The 19,807-nt window shown below is 46.0% G+C and overlaps 2 protein-coding genes across 2 annotated transcripts in view; one reads left to right on the forward strand and one right to left on the reverse strand.

Moving 5' to 3' along the window:
• SPRTN (SprT-like N-terminal domain) overlaps positions 1 to 12,474 on the reverse strand; it is a 320,234-nt gene extending 307,760 nt beyond the window's left edge. The window contains exon 1 of the mRNA XM_078648742.1: positions 12,071 to 12,474. Within this exon, the coding sequence (XP_078504868.1) occupies positions 12,071 to 12,357 (287 nt within the window). The 5' untranslated portion in view covers positions 12,358 to 12,474. The remainder of the gene's footprint in view (positions 1 to 12,070) is intronic.
• A 259-nt stretch (positions 12,475 to 12,733) lies between these two features.
• On the forward strand, positions 12,734 to 18,109 carry EXOC8 (exocyst complex component 8). Its single transcript, XM_078648741.1, has one exon. It carries the CDS (start codon positions 12,931 to 12,933, stop codon positions 15,007 to 15,009), a length of 2,079 nt encoding a protein of 692 aa, XP_078504867.1. The 5' UTR covers positions 12,734 to 12,930; the 3' UTR covers positions 15,010 to 18,109.
• The last annotated feature ends 1,698 nt before the right edge of the window (positions 18,110 to 19,807 follow it).

The raw sequence follows: 19,807 nt of genomic DNA on the forward strand, positions 1-19,807 counted from the left end.
GGAGAAAACTCTGACCTCTCTCCAGCAGGAACAATAATCACCACATTATCAAGTCTAACTATGCTGAGAAATAAAGGGTGCTACTTCGTAGTGTCACTGTCAAGCAGGGATGTTAAACACTTGGCACTACTAATAAATCAGCAAAGGTGCTAGTTTAGAGAAAAGGTAGCACTGGGCTGGCGTGGTGAGTGTGGGACAGAAGTTGGGCTGGGCACAGCAATAGCCCATCATGTCGAGGTCCGGAGGTGGTGAGCAGGTGATCGATTCTCGAACACCGGCTTCCTCCTTCAACTCCATGTAGCAGGGGAATTCCTGGGTGCTCTGGGGCCCGGCTGGCAGGCAGAAAATGAAACACCCTGCCACAGCATGGGCGGGAACCACAGTGTGACAGAGCAAGATGAGAGCCAGGCAAATCTAAAGGAGAGTGTTAGGAATGTGGGGAAACAATGCGCTAGCGCCGCTAGTTTTGAGCTTGTTTGGCATATAAGAAAGCCTTCTATGCACAGACCGGGTAACTGAGGCATGTTGCGTTAGGAAGGTAGGTGCATCAGTGCAGAAAGCAGTTACATTAGCGCTCCAGGGGCCACTTCGATCGCATCGTCTGGGCATTAACCCTCTGATCCAGAGACAGTACGGAAGTGTGAGAATCCGCTCATGATAATATGTCTATCTATGTATAAAGTGTTACCCTGCACGAACCTTTCCCTACTTGAAGTGCTGTGTAAAATTATGAATAAAAGTGTTCATTCGTTGTTGGTAACTTCATGTAGATTTATTGAAGATAGAAGTTAGAGGAAATTAAGTACATAAATAAGGAACCCCACCAGGAGTAGTCTGAATGTCGCTCAGCCCTTAACCCAACTGACTCAAAGCTTACTCACATTCCAATTCCCAACGTTCCAACACACACGTAACCAGGCTGAGCATCACATTACATCATCTCTCTTTTTTTTAATAATGAAAAGGAGAAACTGAGATGACAGGTTGAGCATCACATTACATCATCTCTCTTTTTTTTTATTATAAAAGGAGATGACAAGATAAAGTAGTGAGTGGGAGAAACAATGAGGAAGACTGGAAGCGAGCATCACAATACATGCTGCGCTTTGAAAATCACACGCGCACACTGTAAAACTAATCTCGACCCTGCTCTGTCCAGCACAGCGTGACGGCGAGCCCCGGACATTATTCAGATAAGCCCTGCTAAATAGCTCAGCAGGGGCTCAGATCCGGAGACAAAAGCGGCGCCTTTGCTCCCAGAGACACGTCCCACTCCTGCTCGCCACTGCGCCGGCACTCACAGCCACTAAGCCTACCTTTTCGGGAGTACCGGTACTCTCCTCGGGCAGTAGAGAAGTGCCGGTACTCAGAGCGATAAATTTAAGAAGTGCCGGTACTCAGTACCGGTGAGTACCGGCCCGTTTAAAGCACTGCCTAATACTACATCACAAATTAGTAACCAACCGCAGCGCACGAGGTGATTGTGTGCGATCATCGCTCCTAATTGCTTTGCCTTTTTCCCGCCGGTGAAAGAACTTGTGGGAGGCTGTTGAAACCTCTTGTGCCCTGGAAATCTCTTGTGCCCTGACCCAGTGAGGCGCTGCTCGCTCCTCTTGTTTGGAGCTTTGTGCTGGGAGATTGGAGGGACTGCAAGTCCCAGGACGCTTCGCTGCGCACACCTCTGCTGGAGACCTGACACGCCCTTTGCCTCAGGCGCTTCTCAAAAGACCTCGCCGCAGCGCACGAGGTGATTGTGTGCGATCATCGCTCCTAATAGCTTTGCCTTTTTCCCGCCGATGAAGGAACTTGTGGGAGGCTGTTGAAACCTCTTGTGCCCTGGAAATCTCTTGTGCCCTGACCCAGTGAGGCGCTGCTCACTCCTCTTGTTTGGAGCTTTGTGCTGGGAGATTGGAGGGACTGCAAGTCCCAGGACGCTTCGCTGCGCACACCTGTGCTGGAGACCTGACACGCCCTTTGCCTCAGGCGCTTCTCAAAAGACCTCGCCGCACCTGCTATCGCGGGTGCCGCAGCGCACGAGGTGATTGTGTGCGATCATCGCTCCTAATTGCTTTGCCTTTTTCCCGCCGGTGAAGGAACTTGTGGGAGGCTGTTGAAACCTCTTGTGCCCTGGAAATCTCTTGTGCCCTGACCCAGTGAGGCGCTGCTTGCTCCTCGTTTGGAGCTTTGTGCTGGGAGATTGGAGGGACTGCAAGTCCCAGGACGCTTCGCACACCTGTGCTGGAGACCTGACACGCCATTTGCCTCAGGCGAGATATAATCAACCAACTTTCCCCGCGGCACGGGAGCGATCGGGAGCGTCCCGGGAGAAGCCCGGGACAAGGGCGGGACCGTTTGTGGCCGGAAGAGGCTGGGCTGGGCCACCCTTCTTGGTCTCCTTGCCCAATGCCAAAGGACCTTTACAGGTAGCCTTATGTTTCTGCAAGTTTTTTCCTGTAAAATTGTGAGTGACAATTGACTAAGGCTCGAAGGTGTACAAACATTATCAGCTGGAAGAAGCTTATGCTTGTAGAGTCTTATATTGGTTTGTCAAATTATTTTTCACCTTCTATATTTTGGGCTTTGGCAGGTGCTATATCTATACTCAGTAGTTAGATTCCAACTTGTAATCTGAGTGCCCGAGGATGGGAAGGCGTAACACCCAAAGATCTGTCCCCGCATTGAAGCAAAAAGTAGCTGCTAATCCTCAGCTTCCTAGCTTGACGGCGATAGATCGCATGCTACAAAGGACAATTGGCGTAGTAGCTAATGTAATAGAAAGTACAGAACGTCGTATGTCATTGCCTGCGGGTTCTCTTCCTCCTTTGCCTCCCCCTAATGTATCAATGTTTACTACCATTTCCCAAGATTCAATCCTAGCACCCTCTTTATTTTCTCTTCCAGGTATCGGCCAGGTTACGCCAGCATTAGTCTTATCTCCTACGATAAGCAATGCACTCTGTGTAACATCACCTCTATCCCCACATGTTAGGTTGTCTCAGACTCCGACCACTCCTTTGTCCCAGCTAGACGATTCTAAAAACAGTGAGACCAGTGATGGGTCAATAATTCCGATTTCATTTTCTGAGGAAGACCAAAACGTAAACAGCCTGCGTGTAACCGCTAGAGGCCAGCTAGCTAGGCTTAGGTCTGATCTTGCTTCTAGAGAGAAGTCTCTTACCCAAAAACCCAAGGGGAGTCCAGGTGTCAATAGGTCAAAGAAATTGACACGGGTTGGAAAAAACAATACTCAACAGGATACAATTAATAGTAGCCATGTATCTGACCCTGTAACTACATTAGATGAAACGGGAAGCCCAATACCTGCCGAACTCTTCCTGCAAAGATTGGAGGCCCTACTGGGGAAATCCTCTGTACAAACTAACAGCGGAACTTCTAATTCTAACATAGCCCCGCCACTCGGTGAACGCTCAAATCCAGAAAGTCCACCAAATCCTCCTATAGACACTCCTCTTATTGTGCACATTGAACAGATCATGAAGTCTTTAATCTTGCCAGTCCTTGAGAGGGTAAATGTACTTTCAAAAAGGCTAGATAGCTTTGAACAAAGGACTCTTGACAAATTCTTTTCGGTAAAGGCACTTATTAAGTTGCACTCAAAAAATAGCCTTACCGAGCAGAAGCCACAAGACCCACCGCAGGCACACAATACTGTTTCCCCAAAACAAAAAAGTCACCTAGGGCTAATGGGTATTAAAAATCTCCCAGTATCAGCCTCTAAAAAGGGGAGCAAAACAAGCAAGCATCCGACAACAAAAAGGGATAAGGGACATGGAGACAGGGAATGCTCCCAACCTCAACCAGATAAAAACACCCCTAGCAATGCAGCAGTTACAGAAGGAGAGGGTGGTAGCCCCACTGCATCCGTGAAGACCCATAAAGTTATAAACATCCCTAACAAAGTAGCAAACGAGAGAACAAACTCGGTACATAAATTGGGCGAAACAGTTAGTAAACAACCAAGTATTGACTTGCCCCCTGCAAGTATGCCCTATGTAGTTGTTTTGGTAGGAGTTCCTCGGTTATTGCCTGGAAAAACAGAGTCATATTCTGAACTCAAAAACAAAACTACATACTGCCTAATAACAACAGGCCTCTACCGAGTCAATTGGATGGTAAGATCCTGTTTGCTAGAAGAGTTGGTTGGGTGGGGATAGGAGCCAAGAATGTCCCAGGCGATTGTATCCTAGTTAATTTTCGGGATACGTGCGCCGTTAACTTTATCTGTAACCAATACAACGAGCCTGGTATCAGTGGAATAAGAACATTTGGCTTGGGGTATTTCTATCCGCAACAAGTACCCCAGACCCCACACCAGAAACGTGGGTATCACCCCTGGGGAAGGCTCTCTGATGATTATCTTATTCATCCCACCTTAAATTTTGGTAACAGGCGTGAATATTATGGCCTGGGTTCAGGATATTGACACATCGATCCGTCTCCTTCCAACCTAGTAGAGAATCTTATGACAGTTTCTCTGACCCAAGCAGCACACTCAAGTGATCTGGAAGATGCCTTGGATTTGGGCTCACCCCCTAGGTCCTCGCCAGCCACTCAGCCAGTTGGAACGGGCATTAGCTCCCCCAGATCACAAGTATCAGATCCCGTTGAAAGATTCAAGATTATTAGCTGGAACATTGCAGGTATTCGTAGGATATTAGGTTTACCAGACTGGAACATCTTGGTGGAGGCACACAAGATCTGCATCTTCCAGGGACCTGGAGTCTGGAACCCACCCACAGACCTGGCTATGTCACCTACTTTGTACCTGCAGTATCTCCAGTTTCCGGGAAGGGCCGCCCTTTGGGGGGCTCCTTATCTGGGTAAGCATCTCCTTGGGCTGCTACATTACGCAAAAACAATCTAACTCCTTGGACATTCTTAGAATCTCACTGAGGGGACCTAACAGGGGACGAACTATCGAGCTATTCAACATTTATGCCAGAGGTTCAAAAAATGGCTCACTATCCCCAACTGTAGCCATCCTTGAAAATGAGCTTAGACACTGTAATGATAGCATGCAAGTCCTGGTCGCTGGAGACCTCAACTGTACGTATGAGCCTCTTGCGACGGAGGACATTCTGGGCCTAGACAAGGATGATTTAAGGAGGGGCATACCCCTGTTAACTATCCGACCAATAAAAAAATGGTCCCAAAGGGCGATCCAGTTTAATGCACTGACCATGGAGTTTGGGTTAAGAGCTACCAATGGCCGAACTGATTCGGACTCCATGGGCGCTGATACATTCAATAGGGTGAACAACACGTCAAGGATTGGTTACATCCTCCTTGATCTTATCCTCTGGAAGTTTGTTCGGGATATGGCTGTCTTGCCCACTGTAGACAGTGACCATAACCCACTCTCCTTGACTCTTAAGAGCTTATGGCCAGGTAAAACAAAGGAGGCTATACCAAGTAATTCGGAATTTGCCCCCATACTCTATCCATCAAACTGTGGGAGACGCCTCAAGTGGTGTAAGGTAGCCCTGGACCAAGCAAAGTTACAGGCCATAGATACAGCATTAACAACTCTACAAGGGGAGATAGATACCATCCTAGCTTACCCGCTCCCTGGCAGGGCCACAATTGTTTTTCAGGACACCATTGAAACCGTAGGGAAACTATTTCTGAAACAAACACGGGGGGGTAAGATGTTAGGCCTACAGAAGCCGAAGGGCGCCCACGATTGGTTCACTCCCACTTGCAGACACAAAAAGCTAGCTTTGATTAAGGCTATAAAAGGGAAGCTACAACCCATGATACAGAGTGCCAGAAAAGAGTATAAGCAGGCCATAACACACGCAAAAAAGGAGTGGGAAGATCAATACTGGCAAACTTTAAAAGAGGCTAGTTCCAGCAAGGATGCTAGACGCTTCTGGGATACAATAAGAGCTAGAAATAGACCAGATAGCGACCTCATCACATGTAACATCACCAGCCAAGCATGGCTTGACCACTTCTCAAAATTGTACACCTGCCAACACGAGATTAGCTCTTCGGCCACATCTAGCTTTTGTTTTCTGCAATGTGACCCTAATGATTTTCCCTTTACAACTAAGGAAGTGGAGTATGCCATTAGTACAATCGTGCCCAAAAAGCAGCTGGCCCGGATGGCATCCCTGGGGACCTTCTTCGCTCGGATAGATTAAAATGGGGAAAGTTGATCCACTCCTTGCTCACTGCGATTGATAGAGGCGCTGCCATCCCTGAGTCCTGGAAAGGGGCTGAAGTCGTGCCCATCTTCAACAAGCATTTACAATGCAATGGTTTTGCCTTTGTTAAAGTTAGAGCTATTGGCATTGCTCTTGACATTATTTTTATTTATGTTTTTTTAACATAAATAAATGGCATTGTCATTTACAATGCCACTAGCTTTATCTCTCGCAAATGACACCCACAAACACACACACAGAGCCCTTCCACACACACACCCACACAGAGCGCCCCACACACACAGCCACACAGAGCCCCCCCACACACACAGCCACACAGAGCCCCCCACACACACAGCCACACAGAGCCCCCCACACACACAGCCACACAAAGCCCCCCACACACACAGCCACACAAAGCACCCCACACACACCCACAGAGCACTCTACACACATTTACACAGCACAAGCAGGCAACAGGGGCACACGGAGGCACAAGCAGGCAACAGGGGCACACGGAGGCACAAGCAGGCAACAGGGGCACACAGAGGCACAAGCAGGCAACAGGGGCACACAGAGGCACAAGCAGGCAACAGGGGCACACAGAGGCACAAGCAGGCAACAGGGGCACACAGAGGCACAAGCAAGCAATAGGGGCACGAAAACGGAGGCACAAGCAGGCAACAGGGGCACACGGAGGCACAAGCAGGCAACAGGGGCACACGGAGGCACAAGCAAGCAACAGGGGCACACGGAGGCACAAGCAAGCAACAGGGGCACACGGAGGCACAAGCAGACAACAGGGGCACACGGAGGCACAAGCAGACAACAGGGGCACACGGAGGCACAAGCAGGCAACAGGGGCACACGGAGGCACAAGCAGGCAACAGTGGCACACGGAGGCACAAGCAGGCAACAGGGGCACACGGAGGCAGAAGCAGGCAACAGGGGCACACGGAGGCACAAGCAGGCGACAGGGGCACGAAAACGGAGGCACAAGCAGGCGACAGGGGCACACGGAGGCACAAGCAGGCGACAGGGGCACACGGAGGCACAAGCAGGCGACAGGGGCACACGGAGGCACAAGCAGGCAACAGGAATCCTTGCAAAATTTGTTTGTGTGCTTTTCGATAGCATAATTTCTATGGGCATGTATTAAAAAGAGGAAGCAGGTTGGCACATAAGACGACTTAAAATTGACTTACATTTTTACTGTATTATGTATATAGATTAAATGATTTTTAACTTAATCTATATGGTAGCACTCTTAAGACTCAGGATTTAAGCTATCTTTTATAACGTCTTTTTTCTAAAATGTGACTGTAAATATTTTTATGATACTTTTATGATCTGTGTAAGATCGAATAAAGGATTTGATTGATTGACTACTGCTAGTCCACTGAACAACATTAGGCCATGTGTTAGTTGACACCTACTTTGGTATTATAATCCCCAACAGAACTGAGCCAGAAGAGTGTCCGAAGCTTAACTGCAATAGTGGATAAACATTTCACATTAAAAAAATTAAAGTTGGCTCAAAATCAGTGTTTCCTGCAAAGTGTCTTTTGCATAGAGACCATTTGCAGTTTGAGTTGTGCAGACTAACGAAAAAGCATTGGAATAATGAGCTCCAGATCATTCTGGATTTCAGATCCTGTATTTGGAAGGTTATCTTCGATGAAGAAGCATCATAGCAGCATTAAAAAACTTAAATGTGCAAAGAGAAAGGACCCTTCAACTTGACAGCATATTTTTCTCTTTTGCTAAATATGGCGAGTATGAAATGTAACGAGTCTTAAAACTGACCTGAATGTTTACCTAGACAGAAATATGGTAAGGAATGTGTGCCCTCTCCTTGTATCGAGATGAATCTAGTAATATGATCGCACCACCGAAAGACGCGACCTCCGTCAGCAAGCACTACTCTCCAGCCATGTAGCACCTGCGTGACTGTCCCTAAAGCTGGAGCAGCAGCCTATGAGCAAAATATTTATCCGGAGAATAAACTTCTCAGAAGAAAGTTCTCACTCGAGAAAAGCAGCCCATGGGCAGAAATCGAAAAGCACCCTCCAAGTTAAAAGGCTGTTGCCAGAGATTCAGTTCCTGATCATAACTTCAGATCTCTCTGTACCGGAGAGAGAAAAAAACAGGCCAGTCAGCCCGAGGGATTTCACCACCATAGAAGAATCACTTGGCCAAGCTCCCTGCACTCCGTCCCACAGCGGGACTTAAACACCTGAATTATCGATAGCAGCGAGAGCCGAGAAACAGCTCATCGGTAATGAAGGAAAAAAAGCACACCATGGCCGTCATATAGGAGTCCTCTTAGTCACATACGAGGCGGCTCAGACAGAACTCAAAGAGACCACTCAACGGGAGGTCACAAAATATCACGGGAGGGATGCCTGTCCCTATGAACTTCACCTTTAGTTCCATATCACATAAGACACCGAAGATCACAGAAGAGAAGCCCTGAGAGAAAACATAGAGATGAGAACCTTAACGGTTCGGTGCTATGTGGCAACTGCACACACAATGAGGAAGTCGTCTCACCCTCGAAGAGGCGCACGAAGACGGCTGTTCGGCAGCGCCCCTTTGCTCAGCACCCCTCGTCTCCTCCAGCTGAATCCCCAACACCAAGGAGGGGTCCCAGTTCCAGCCCAGCTGCTTGCACATCCCACAGGCAGTGAGGGGAGCGCGAGGCGACACACCCGGACGGCTAAGCCTAGCTGCTAAGCACCTGTTCACGCTCCTGTGCTTCTCACGTGCTTGTTTGTCTCCCCCGTCCCCTCCTCCTTGGCGCTCACACTCCCCTAGGCATACCTCGGTGCACACAGTCCCCTAGGTCTGCCTCTTTCCGTTCCCTCCTGGGGGTCCCGGGAAGCTGCCTCCTCCTCCTCCTCCGTGGGCTCCTCTCCCAGCGCTGCGGCCGCACACCTTTTGCCCAGCAGCTTCTTGGCGGCCTCGTCCTGGCCCAGCTTACAACAAACCGCAAACCGAGGGGAAAAAGGCAGCCAATCACCGCGCAGGTCGCCCGGCGAGCCTCCCGCAGCCTGAAGCAATGGCAGCGCGGCTCCCGGGTGACGTCGGCGGTTGTTCCCTCGGCTTCTCCGCGGCCGCGAGGCCAGCATCAGGCAACAAGCGGGAGGGGGCGGGAAAGGGGGGTGGAGAGACGCAGAAGTGCCGGCAATGCCGGACCAGACTCGGGGGCGTTCCCTGCGTTGCGTGACGTCGGCAAAAGGGAAAGAATGTCAGGAACGCCCCCGTGTCTGGTCCGGCATTGACGGACAGGCCCCTCGTCCAATGGCAAGGCTCCGTTTACGGAGCCAGCCAATCAATGACGAGGGCCGACCCAAAGCACCCTACAGTTCTCAACAGGATTTCGCCTGCGCGAAAAGCTGCGCAGAGCGCAGCTTTCGCTAGGCAAAACCTAAAAAGGGCCCGAGAGACAATCCTTCGAACTATCGGCCCATAAGCCTGTTAGATTCAACCCAGAAGGTGGTAGGGAAGGTGTTGTTGGAGAGAATATTGCAATGGATTAATGAAAACAATATTCTCTCTGACTACCAAGCAGGGTTCAGGGTTGGCACAGGCACAATTGAGCAGGCGTTTAGATTAATGCTAATATATTGGAAGGTGGTGGTTATAGGCAAAGGCAGTCTTTATCTCGCGTTTATCGACCTAAAGACTGCCTTTGACCTTGTGCCCAGGGACACTCTTTGGAGCGTGCTTTTGGATTTGGGGATCCCGCGCTATACATTGTCAATATTGGTGAGGCTCCACAAAGGGAATTTTGCCCAAATAAGATGGGGCACAGAGGGCGAGAAAACCAACAGAATCCCGATAGAGAGAGGGGTCCGCCAGGGATGTGTTCTCGCCCCCACCCTTTTTTCATTATACGTGAATGCCGTGGTTGAGCACCTGTTAAAAGATCCTTCAGACGAACCATCTCTGGCGGGCGAGCAAATTCCTACCCTCCTATTTGCGGATGACACGCTTGTAATATCTAAGTCCCCTATGGGCCTCCAAAAGCTTCTCAACAACTTTCAGGCTTTTTGCTTGCAGCGGGGTTTAATAATTAACACCGAGAAAACAAAGTACCTGGTGATGAACCCCCCGAAAAAACTCGCTAGCCCACCTATATTGAACTCCGTGCATCTGGAAAGGGTCATTGTGTTTGACTACCTAGGTATACGTATATCGCATACCATGCAGTGGACCGCCCACCTTTGTAAAATGCTTTTAACCCATAAGAGGGTAGCTGGGGCTTTGCTTAGGGAACAGGGATCCTGTTCGATAAGACCAATAGCCCCTGTTATTGACATCCACAAAGCAAAGGGAGTCAGCTCTGCTCTATACGGGGCGGAGCTATGGGGCACCACTAGCACAGTTGAGTTAACAAGGTCCGAAAATAAATTTTTCAGGGATCTCATGTCGCTTCCCCAGAGCACTCCAATGGCACCTTTATTGCTCGACTTAGGCTGCCGCCCTATTAGCGATTTGGGTAAGTTTCGACCGTAGCTCCTATGGGCCCGGATATGGCGAACTCCCGAATTGGCCAAATATGCTAAAGGGCTAACTGAAGTCATGGCTTTACCTGGTTGGTATAAAGTAAGGTGGCTAAAAAATGTAAAAACTCTGCTTGGGGACTTGGGCCTTAGCGAGGCATGGGTTGGTAGGTCCTCTCCCCCTAAGGCCACTCTAAAGAGCCTCTATTGGAACTGGGTCGCGACTAGAACTAGCGCTGACCATGCTTTGGGCAGGTTTACGAATGACTTCCTGCTGTTCAAGGATCTGCCGATCCGAGAACTCTATTTGGACATCATATTGAAGCCATTCGACAGGGCTCTTTACTTTAGGTTTAGGGTCGGTGCTCTCCCAGTACGCGCCCTAACAGCTTGCTGGAAGCCCCCGGCCCAGACTACAGTATTTTGCCCTTCCTGCCCTACTAGACCAGAAACTATAGCGCATTTTATGTTCGAATGTCCAGCGTATATGTACCCAAGAACTAGGTGGCTCAAACCTTTGTGTCGGTCATTAGGCATGGTCTCATATTGTAGCGCTCCGCATCTTAACGTCAGACTCACGCCCATTCTATGCTTGTAGTCTCTCAAAATTTCTATCATGGGCATGGCACCTTAGAAACAAAAAGCTTAAATGATTTGTTTAATCTGATTCTTAAATCTTTGATTTATATTGTGCTTTTTATCTGCAAATGTTAGATGTAAAAGAGGGGAAAAAAACCCTGGTGTAAATAGATTACTTCTTGTTTTTAATTGTAAAATGTGCTTTTTTATAATGTGATGCTTTTATGATATGTTTTTATCGAAATAAAGCCTTTTGACTTGACTAGTAACCAACGCTGCCTTACAAGGCATTATCTCATTGCACAGTAACAGAAAACCACAACATCTTTATCTTTTATGTTTGCAGCATATGCGTAACTAACCAGCACTCGTCATAACAACTACAACGGATGGAAATGTGTCATTTCTTTTTGTACAGCGCTCTGATATCCCTGGACCACGACCGTGTTATTGAAACATCTCAAACAAGTAACTAGGGCAGCTATAGGAGGATGAATGAACCAGAGCCATGCCAACAGGTAGTTAGGAGGATTTCTATACCTTCCTTAATGTGCTACCTTCTGGGGAGGAACCACTAAGTAGGTGGTATGCAGCCACTATCAAACCAAAACATATGCACCTTTTCTGTGAAATGACCGTGGCTTTGTTGCGTTGAACCCCAATGAATTACTACTAGTCCAATAAATCTCTGTAGGCACTAACGTCAAATCGTACCCATATGTTAAAGGTATTGAATCATCTTTAAAAAACGATGACTTGCGCATAATATAGACACTTAACAGAGGCAAGAGCACAATGGGAGGCGGTACTCACAGTGTCATGCGGGGACTCCACTTCACCTCGACACCCGCCAGTTTCCCCCAGAAGAAGAGCTGGTTGTACTGCAAGAAAAGGCCACGGATGTCTGGACTGGGATCCAACAGCTCCCAAGATGGGTCCACTACGGACAGCACTTTATCAGAGGTAGCAGCAATGCCGGATGTGTGTAGCGCCGGAGAATGCGAACCTATCGCACTCCGTTCTGCCGCCGCAACCTCAACCGCCACCACCTTCTCCTCCTCCTCCTGCAGGTATAGTGCCAATAACAAATCCTGGTCCATGTTGTCCGGAATTCACTGAGCTTTAACAAGAGTCCACATCCAAACGACAAACTGGAATACCTCTAATTCAAATAACTTAACAAATGTACAAGGCGAGTGTGCGCACGCGCATAGTATTACGTATGTATTTAGACTACATACTACTTCCGCAATCCGTCGGCCATGTTAGGGTCAGGCTAACTCACATGACTTGTGAATGTGCTATTTGAATGGAAGATGGTTTAGCAACAACAACGCACAAAAGATGACAGCGACTACACCACCTTATTCATAACACGAGGAATTTTTGCTGGAGGATAATACAGAAGGACTGGCGTAAAGCCTTTCTGGTCGGTGAACGTTCATAAAGCAATAACAGTTTTGCCTGATTATGTAATGGAGGTATTTCCAGACACAACAGAGATTCACAGTCAACGTCATCACCCCATTGCCAGAGTGACGTCTTGCCTGGTGCCTTCGGTCAACGTCAACAGGAAAGAGCTGGAGCCACAGCCCCATGTAAGCGGCAGGACCAGCTATCACTGTCCCAGGGCCTGGTGATTCAATTTGCACTAGCGTTCTTTACCCGTTGCCATGGCGGACGCGCGATTAAGGCGACAGCTGGAATCCGGTGGCTTTGAGCCCCGGGCCTATGTGCAGCGCCTGTCGCAGCAGTCGGACGGTGACCGCGACTTGCAGGAACACCGGCAGCGCGTGCAGACCCTGGCCGACGAGACGGCGCAGAGCCTGAAGCGTAATGTCTATCAGAACTACCGGCAGTTTATCCGTACCGCGCGAGAGATCTCCTACCTGGAGAGTGAGATGTACCAGCTTAGTCACATTCTCACCGAACAGAAGGGCATCCTGGAGGCATTGCCTGCCGCCCTCCGCCCAGACCGGGAGGATTTGCTTCCCGGCGGAGCGGCTGCCTTCCCTCTCCGTGAGGCTGAGGACGCAGCTGGGACGCAGCCCCAGCGTAGCCTCACCACATTACTGGAAAAAGTGGAGGGTGCCGAGCACCTACTGCGAGATTCCCCCAGCCGTCAGCTGCTGTATAACGGTGACCTGCAGGAGTACGATACCGACCAGACCGCGCATCTGCAGAAGGTGCACGTCTTTTTGCTGAGCGACTGCCTGCTGGTGGCTGTGCCTGGCAAACGTGGAGGCTACCGCCTTGACGCTCGCTACTGCCTGGACGATCTGGCTGTGGTCAATGTGAAAGATCACCCGCCTGCCAAGGACATGTTCAAGATTCTAACTCGCCCCGAGAGCCGCATCTTTCAGGCGGAGAACGCCAAAGTAAAGAAGGAGTGGCTGGAGATGCTTGACGAGGCCAAGAAGAGTCGAGCCCGCAGTGAGAAGCGCAGGAAGGAAGAGGAGATGGCAGCGATGGCCCCACCAGCACCTCGTTCGCCAGAGGCCAGTGGCAAACAAGTATCGGGAAACCCCTTCGAGGAAGGTGATGACGAGAACGAGGAAGAAAGAGTGGATTTAGACTTGGACTGGATCTTGGAGCTGCCCGAGGACTTGGATGTCTGCATTGCCCAGAGGGACTTCGAGGGTGCTGTAGACCTTCTTGACAAACTTAATAGCTACTTGGCGGGCGCACCCCTCACTCAGCCGGTAAAGGAGCTAAAAGCCAAAGTAGAGGAGCGTGTGCGCCAGTTGACAGAGGTGTTGGTGTTTGAGCTGTCACCAGACCGTTCATTGCGTGGTGGTCCGAAGGCTACTCGCCGTGCTGTGTCCCAGCTCATTCGTCTGGGCCAGTCTACCAAGGCATGTGAGCTCTTCCTAAAGAACCGGGCAACTGCTGTGCATACGGCCATCCGCCAGCTGCGCATTGAGGGTGCCACTTTGCTCTACATTCACAAGCTCTGCAATGTTTTCTTCACAGGTCTGCTTGAGACGGCCAAGGAGTTTGAGATGGACTTTGCTGGCAACAGCGGTTGTTACTCAGCCTTCATAGTGTGGTCACGTTCTGCGATGAAGATGTTTGTCGATGCCTTCAGCAAACAGGTGTTTGACAGCAAAGAGAGCCTCTCCACCGCAGCTGAGTGTGTGAAGGTGGCCAAGGAGCACTGCAAGCAGCTGAGTGAGATCGGCCTGGATTTGACGTTCATCCTTCACGTCCTCTTGGTCAAGGACATTAAAGCAGCACTCCATAGTTACAAAGATATTATTATCGAAGCCACGAAGCATAGGAATTCTGAGGAGATGTGGAGGAGAATGAATCTGATGACGCCTGAGGCGCTTGGAAAACTTAGGGAGGAGCTGCGAAGTTGTGGAATAACCAACTTCGAACAGTACATTGCTGAAGATTGCTGGGTGAATCTCAGCTATACAGTGGTGGCCTTCACAAAGCAAACAATGGCCTTTTTGGAAGAAGCACTGAAATTGTATTTTCCTGAGTTACATATGGTTCTTCTAGACAGCCTGGTGGAGATAATTCTTGTTGCTGTTCAGCATGTTGATTACAGTTTGCGGTGTGAACAGGAGTCGGAAAAGAAAAACTTTATACGTCAGAATGCCTTATTCTTGTATGAAACTGTTCTTGTAGTGGTGGAAAAAAGATTTGAGGAAGGTGTTGGCAAGCCTGCTAAGCAACTTCATGAACTGCGCAATGCTTCTAGGTTGATAAGGGTGAATCCGGAAAGTACAATGTCTGTGGTTTGAATGTACCTTGGGAACAATGTTAACATCACCATATTGTCATTTTTTAGTTTTAAGTGATGGATCAATGCAAAAGTGGTTTTACAGAGAGAGAAACTATTTTGGTGAAAAAAAGTACAGGGCAATGGAGCAAAGGATCAAATAACATGCAACATTCAAAGTGCATTGCTTCGTAGTGGATTAGCCCTTGCAATGCCATATGACCTTCATGAAGCGAGGCAGCATAAGGCCAGCTCTGCAGTTCTTATTAGTGTAAAATTGACAGGGTGGTTTATGCCACCAGTTGCCACATAAGCACTTCCAAGTTACTAGTGTGTGTCCCTTTGCTACTTCAATGTGAAAATGCTCTGTATGTGTAGAACTGCACTCCTGACCATGACCACAATTAAAACGAATCTTTGATTTTTTTGTGACAAATTAGTGAGCAAACTCACTGGGGGAATGCCCCAACCCCCTAACCTAAATGCACTAAGGAGGCCAGGGAACACCCTGGTCTGTGAGATGCTCAACTGAGTCCCTCAGGTTTCAACATTTTTTTTAGCATATGTTTGAGTGTATGTTTACAAAAAAATCATCAATAATTCATGGAACATTTCTCACTTAATCAACACCAATACTCCTTTGACTCATGCACCAAAGGAATTTATATGCAATTTTATCCGTCTGTCATATATGTTGCACATTCCGAGCAATTAAATAAACTACAAATCCTAAAAATTTGCAAAATCATGCTACATACAAATCAAGAAAATATGGGAAATATTGCTTAATTAACAAAAAAGCCCAATGCATTTCGGGTCTACATACGACCCTTCTTCAGGAGCAAAACAGAAGTTTTTGATATATAATATGTAGCGTTCTCTTCACTTGACGTGTTCAGGAATAATATTTTGGTTCGTCTTGCTGGCACTGAGATGTTCAAAACTCCAAGTCACTCCGATAATAGATCTCCCAGCCGTTAATTCCTGGTGCTTCCAGCCCCTAGACGCTTGTGATTTGAAGATTTTGTTGGTGATTCGGAGAATCAACGCTGACACATGAACACTTAAAGCGGCAGATTTGGTGCTTGCATGTGAGCGTGTCTAGGGGCTGGAGGCACCAGGAATTAACAGCTCGGAGATCTATTATCGGAGTGACTTGGAGTTTTGAACATCACAGTGCCAGCAAGACGAACCAAAATATTATTCCTAAACATGTCGAGTGAAGAGAATGCTACATATTATATATCAAAAACTTCTGTTTTGCTCCTGAAGAAGGGTTTTATGTAGACCCGAAATGCATTGGGCTTTTTTGTTAATTAAGCAATATTTCCTATATTTTCTTGATTTGTATCCAGCATGATTTTGCTAATTTTGAAGATTTGTACAGTTTATTTAATTGCTCAGAATGTGCAACATATATGACAGACGGATAAAATTGCATATAAATTCCTTTTGTGCATGAGTCAAAGGAGTATTGGTGTTGATTAAGTGAGAAATGTTCCATGAATTGATGATTTTTTTGTAAACATACACTCAAACATATGCTAAAAAAAATTTGAAACCTGAGGGACTCAGTTGAGCATCTCACAGACCAGGGTGTTCCCTGGCCTCGTCAGTGCCTTTGCTACTTCAGTCAGTGAGGCAAGTAGTCTTTTCTGGGATTAGATTTCTGGTCACTGGTGGAGCTATGTACAAGATCTTCAATACTAAAGCAACAATAATGCTGTTCTTTTAAAGCCGTTTTCTGTTTTTCGCTGGCTTTATGGTGAGGACTTTCTCATTTGCAGAATGTTCACAGGTCAAAAAATAATGGGATAGTAGGCCAATATTTCTCTTTAAATGCGTTCTAAAAGAATCTTTTATTTGCTGTTCTCTTTGTTGCCAGTACGGATCACTTGCCAAATGGGATCTGTTCAGAATCCTGTTTCAGATAGGCTGCCGTCGGTTTTTGGCTATGCATTATATAGGCTTATCAGTTCTTATAATTGTTCTATTGACTGTTAGCAACAACATTCAAGTTGTGCTGAAATATAACGACAATATTTAAGCCCTGTACACTTATTTGCACTCCTTTAAGTCTTTTGAAAAGTTGCTTGTTTCATTAAGAAATGCTCCAGAGGCACTTTTAAGTTGGCCGCAGTACTCCCTGTCCCAACATAAAATGTGTACGCATTTTTATTTTATCATTGCTTTTCATAGCTCTCAGGAATTTGTTCACTTTGCTCTCAAAATAGTAAGATATTCCTTGGACTTGCTGTTTTTTCAGTTATTCTGTCATTACCTTCTATATACTACATAGCACCTGGGTCGTCCTCACATTGGACGTCTAGAACAATCAAATTAGTCTCTCCCATACTGGAGCATTTGCAGTATAGATCACTGCTCAACCCCAATACATAATTTGATACAACGTAATATCAAAGATCACTTCATAGTGTTTCAGTTAAACTCTTTGGAAAAACATTATCATCATATGGGAAGTTGCAGTGTTTAGTATGCATAAGCTCAAAAGTATCAAAATATTTATTGTTGGCGAGAATGTTTTATTTCTCTTGTACAATGTTTATTGTACATTCCTTGTACAAATATGGCATCTAAAAATATGCAGTTTAAATTGTTCTGATTAAAAACGTCATCAATTATGTTACTTTTAAGTGATCACTCTTTCCTATTACTTTAATTCAAAAGTGACTGTGCATTTAATAAACTAAATGGTCCGCCTTCTAATCTGGATTTTCTGACATGCTCTGTATTGCTTAGTCAGATGTATATTGCCGAACCAACATCTTTATTACTTGAATTGCTTGGCTGTGTTCCCTTTTTTTTGTGCAAATAAAAGGCAGCACATGATTTTCTTCAGTTTGAAAGTAAAACTAACCTTTTAGGGTTATTAGCTTATTTTCAGTAACAATATGAACTAAACGTACTGTGTAATAATTGATATGTGCAAAAAGGTATATATATAAATCTCTGGTGCAGAAATGTTCTCCTTATTTCTTGCTTGTTATCAAATTAATTATTCCAGCATGCATTGATATTGCAATACTCTGCATCAGTGGAAAGTAAAAACAAGAGAAGGGGCATTATTTTAGGCTTAATCAGATTAAAATAATTTCCTTATACCTTTTTTTATGCTTTCTCTTGGAATTAAGTTGTTTTGTGCATGGTTATTAAGACTTGGAGTATCGTGTGTCAAATCACTGTTGATGTAGTTGCATGTGGTACAACATAATGGTGTTTCAAGAAAATGTAACGCACCTCTGATGTTTGGTTCAGTATGCTTACACTGTCATGGCTCCATCATACGACTATGGCTTTATAAAACTGCTATTCCTCATGTTGGGTAAGATTTTAGTTGCCAAAAAAATCCAAACTGCAAGAATCGGGTCACCCAACACAATGCTCAAAACTTCTTAAACAAGACTGTTCAAATCTTTATTCAGTATAAACAAGAAGAGAGGGGCTCTTAGTTACCCAGAGGGAAATGGAGCGCCAATATACTGTTAAGTAAAACAAGGGGTTTTCCCACTGGGAAGTATTATAACCTGTTACTAGATCAGGATTCAAACTCACAACCATCAATCACAACATTCATTTTGTGGAACTAGAACACTTACCAAGAAGGAACATATACAAACAAAAATATAAAAAAGTTGCAATTTATTAAAAAGATGTTGGTTACACAATTTATCAACAAAGATATCAGTTAAAAACATATAAAAGACAAAAATACCTCAAATCTATACAATTTATAAAAATACAATCAGAGCCACCTAACGTGGACGTGGAGAAATATCAGAAAGACAATACTATCTGTCTTATTCATTTCATTTCGGACACCTAGTTTGTCAACAATGGAAGGAATGTTGTTCCTTTGAACCAGGATTGTTGTTGGCAACGCCGAATATGAATTTAAATTATAGCGTCGACGCGTTTCGGAAGCTTCAACTTGATAACGGCTTCCTTCCTCAGGACCAATTTATATTTTTATTCTCCACAACGTGAACGAGTTACTCCTAATGCACAAAAATATACAATACAATGCAACTGTTATACTAACATGTGGTATATCATGGATTACATTTTTTTATTTTCCGTTTTGTTTCCTATTCTACAAGATTTATTCAAACTCTGCCATTAGATCTTAGCGAGAGGTTTTTAATAGAACCATAAATCCTGGCCCAACCATGTTCTGGACATTTGTTTCTCTCTTTTTTCTATATATATAAAAAAACTGGCAGTGCACTTGTTTATCAATACAACACATTAAAAATGTCTACATGGCCCTATATATAACATAGTGGTCTATTACCTTTACTATTGCAACAATACTCAAAATGTAACCTTCTGGTTGTGTTGTCCACCTGTTTTTGTCCCATACATAGCCACACACAAATATCATTCATACCAATAAATTTGTATTGAGCACTGACCAGAGTGGTTCTGTTGCTCGTAGAAGGCTACCCAAGGTGTAGCTCCTTATAGCTTGTGAAGTCATCAAACTTTTTTTACTCCGATCTAGAATGTGGAGGAATATAACGTTTAGTGAGGCATGCCCAGATGTCAATGGTATTAAATTAGCTTCTTGGTGCACATTCTTTTTTTTGTTACCTTAAATTTATTTTCAAATGCTTTTTAATTAGCAACTTCTCTGTTCGGAGAATAATTCAAAGACAGAACCGGCACAAACCTGCATAAATTGCAGAAAGAAGATTAGTGTATTATCCCCTCTAGTATTATTACGTTAGGGATCACTTGCATGGAAAGGCTCCTATGCATTCATATCGAGATTTGCATTTACCTCTTTTCATCTGTGCCAA

Source organism: Lissotriton helveticus, chromosome 6 (assembly GCF_964261635.1).
Source record: "Lissotriton helveticus chromosome 6, aLisHel1.1, whole genome shotgun sequence".
Lineage (NCBI taxonomy): Eukaryota > Metazoa > Chordata > Amphibia > Caudata > Salamandridae > Lissotriton > Lissotriton helveticus.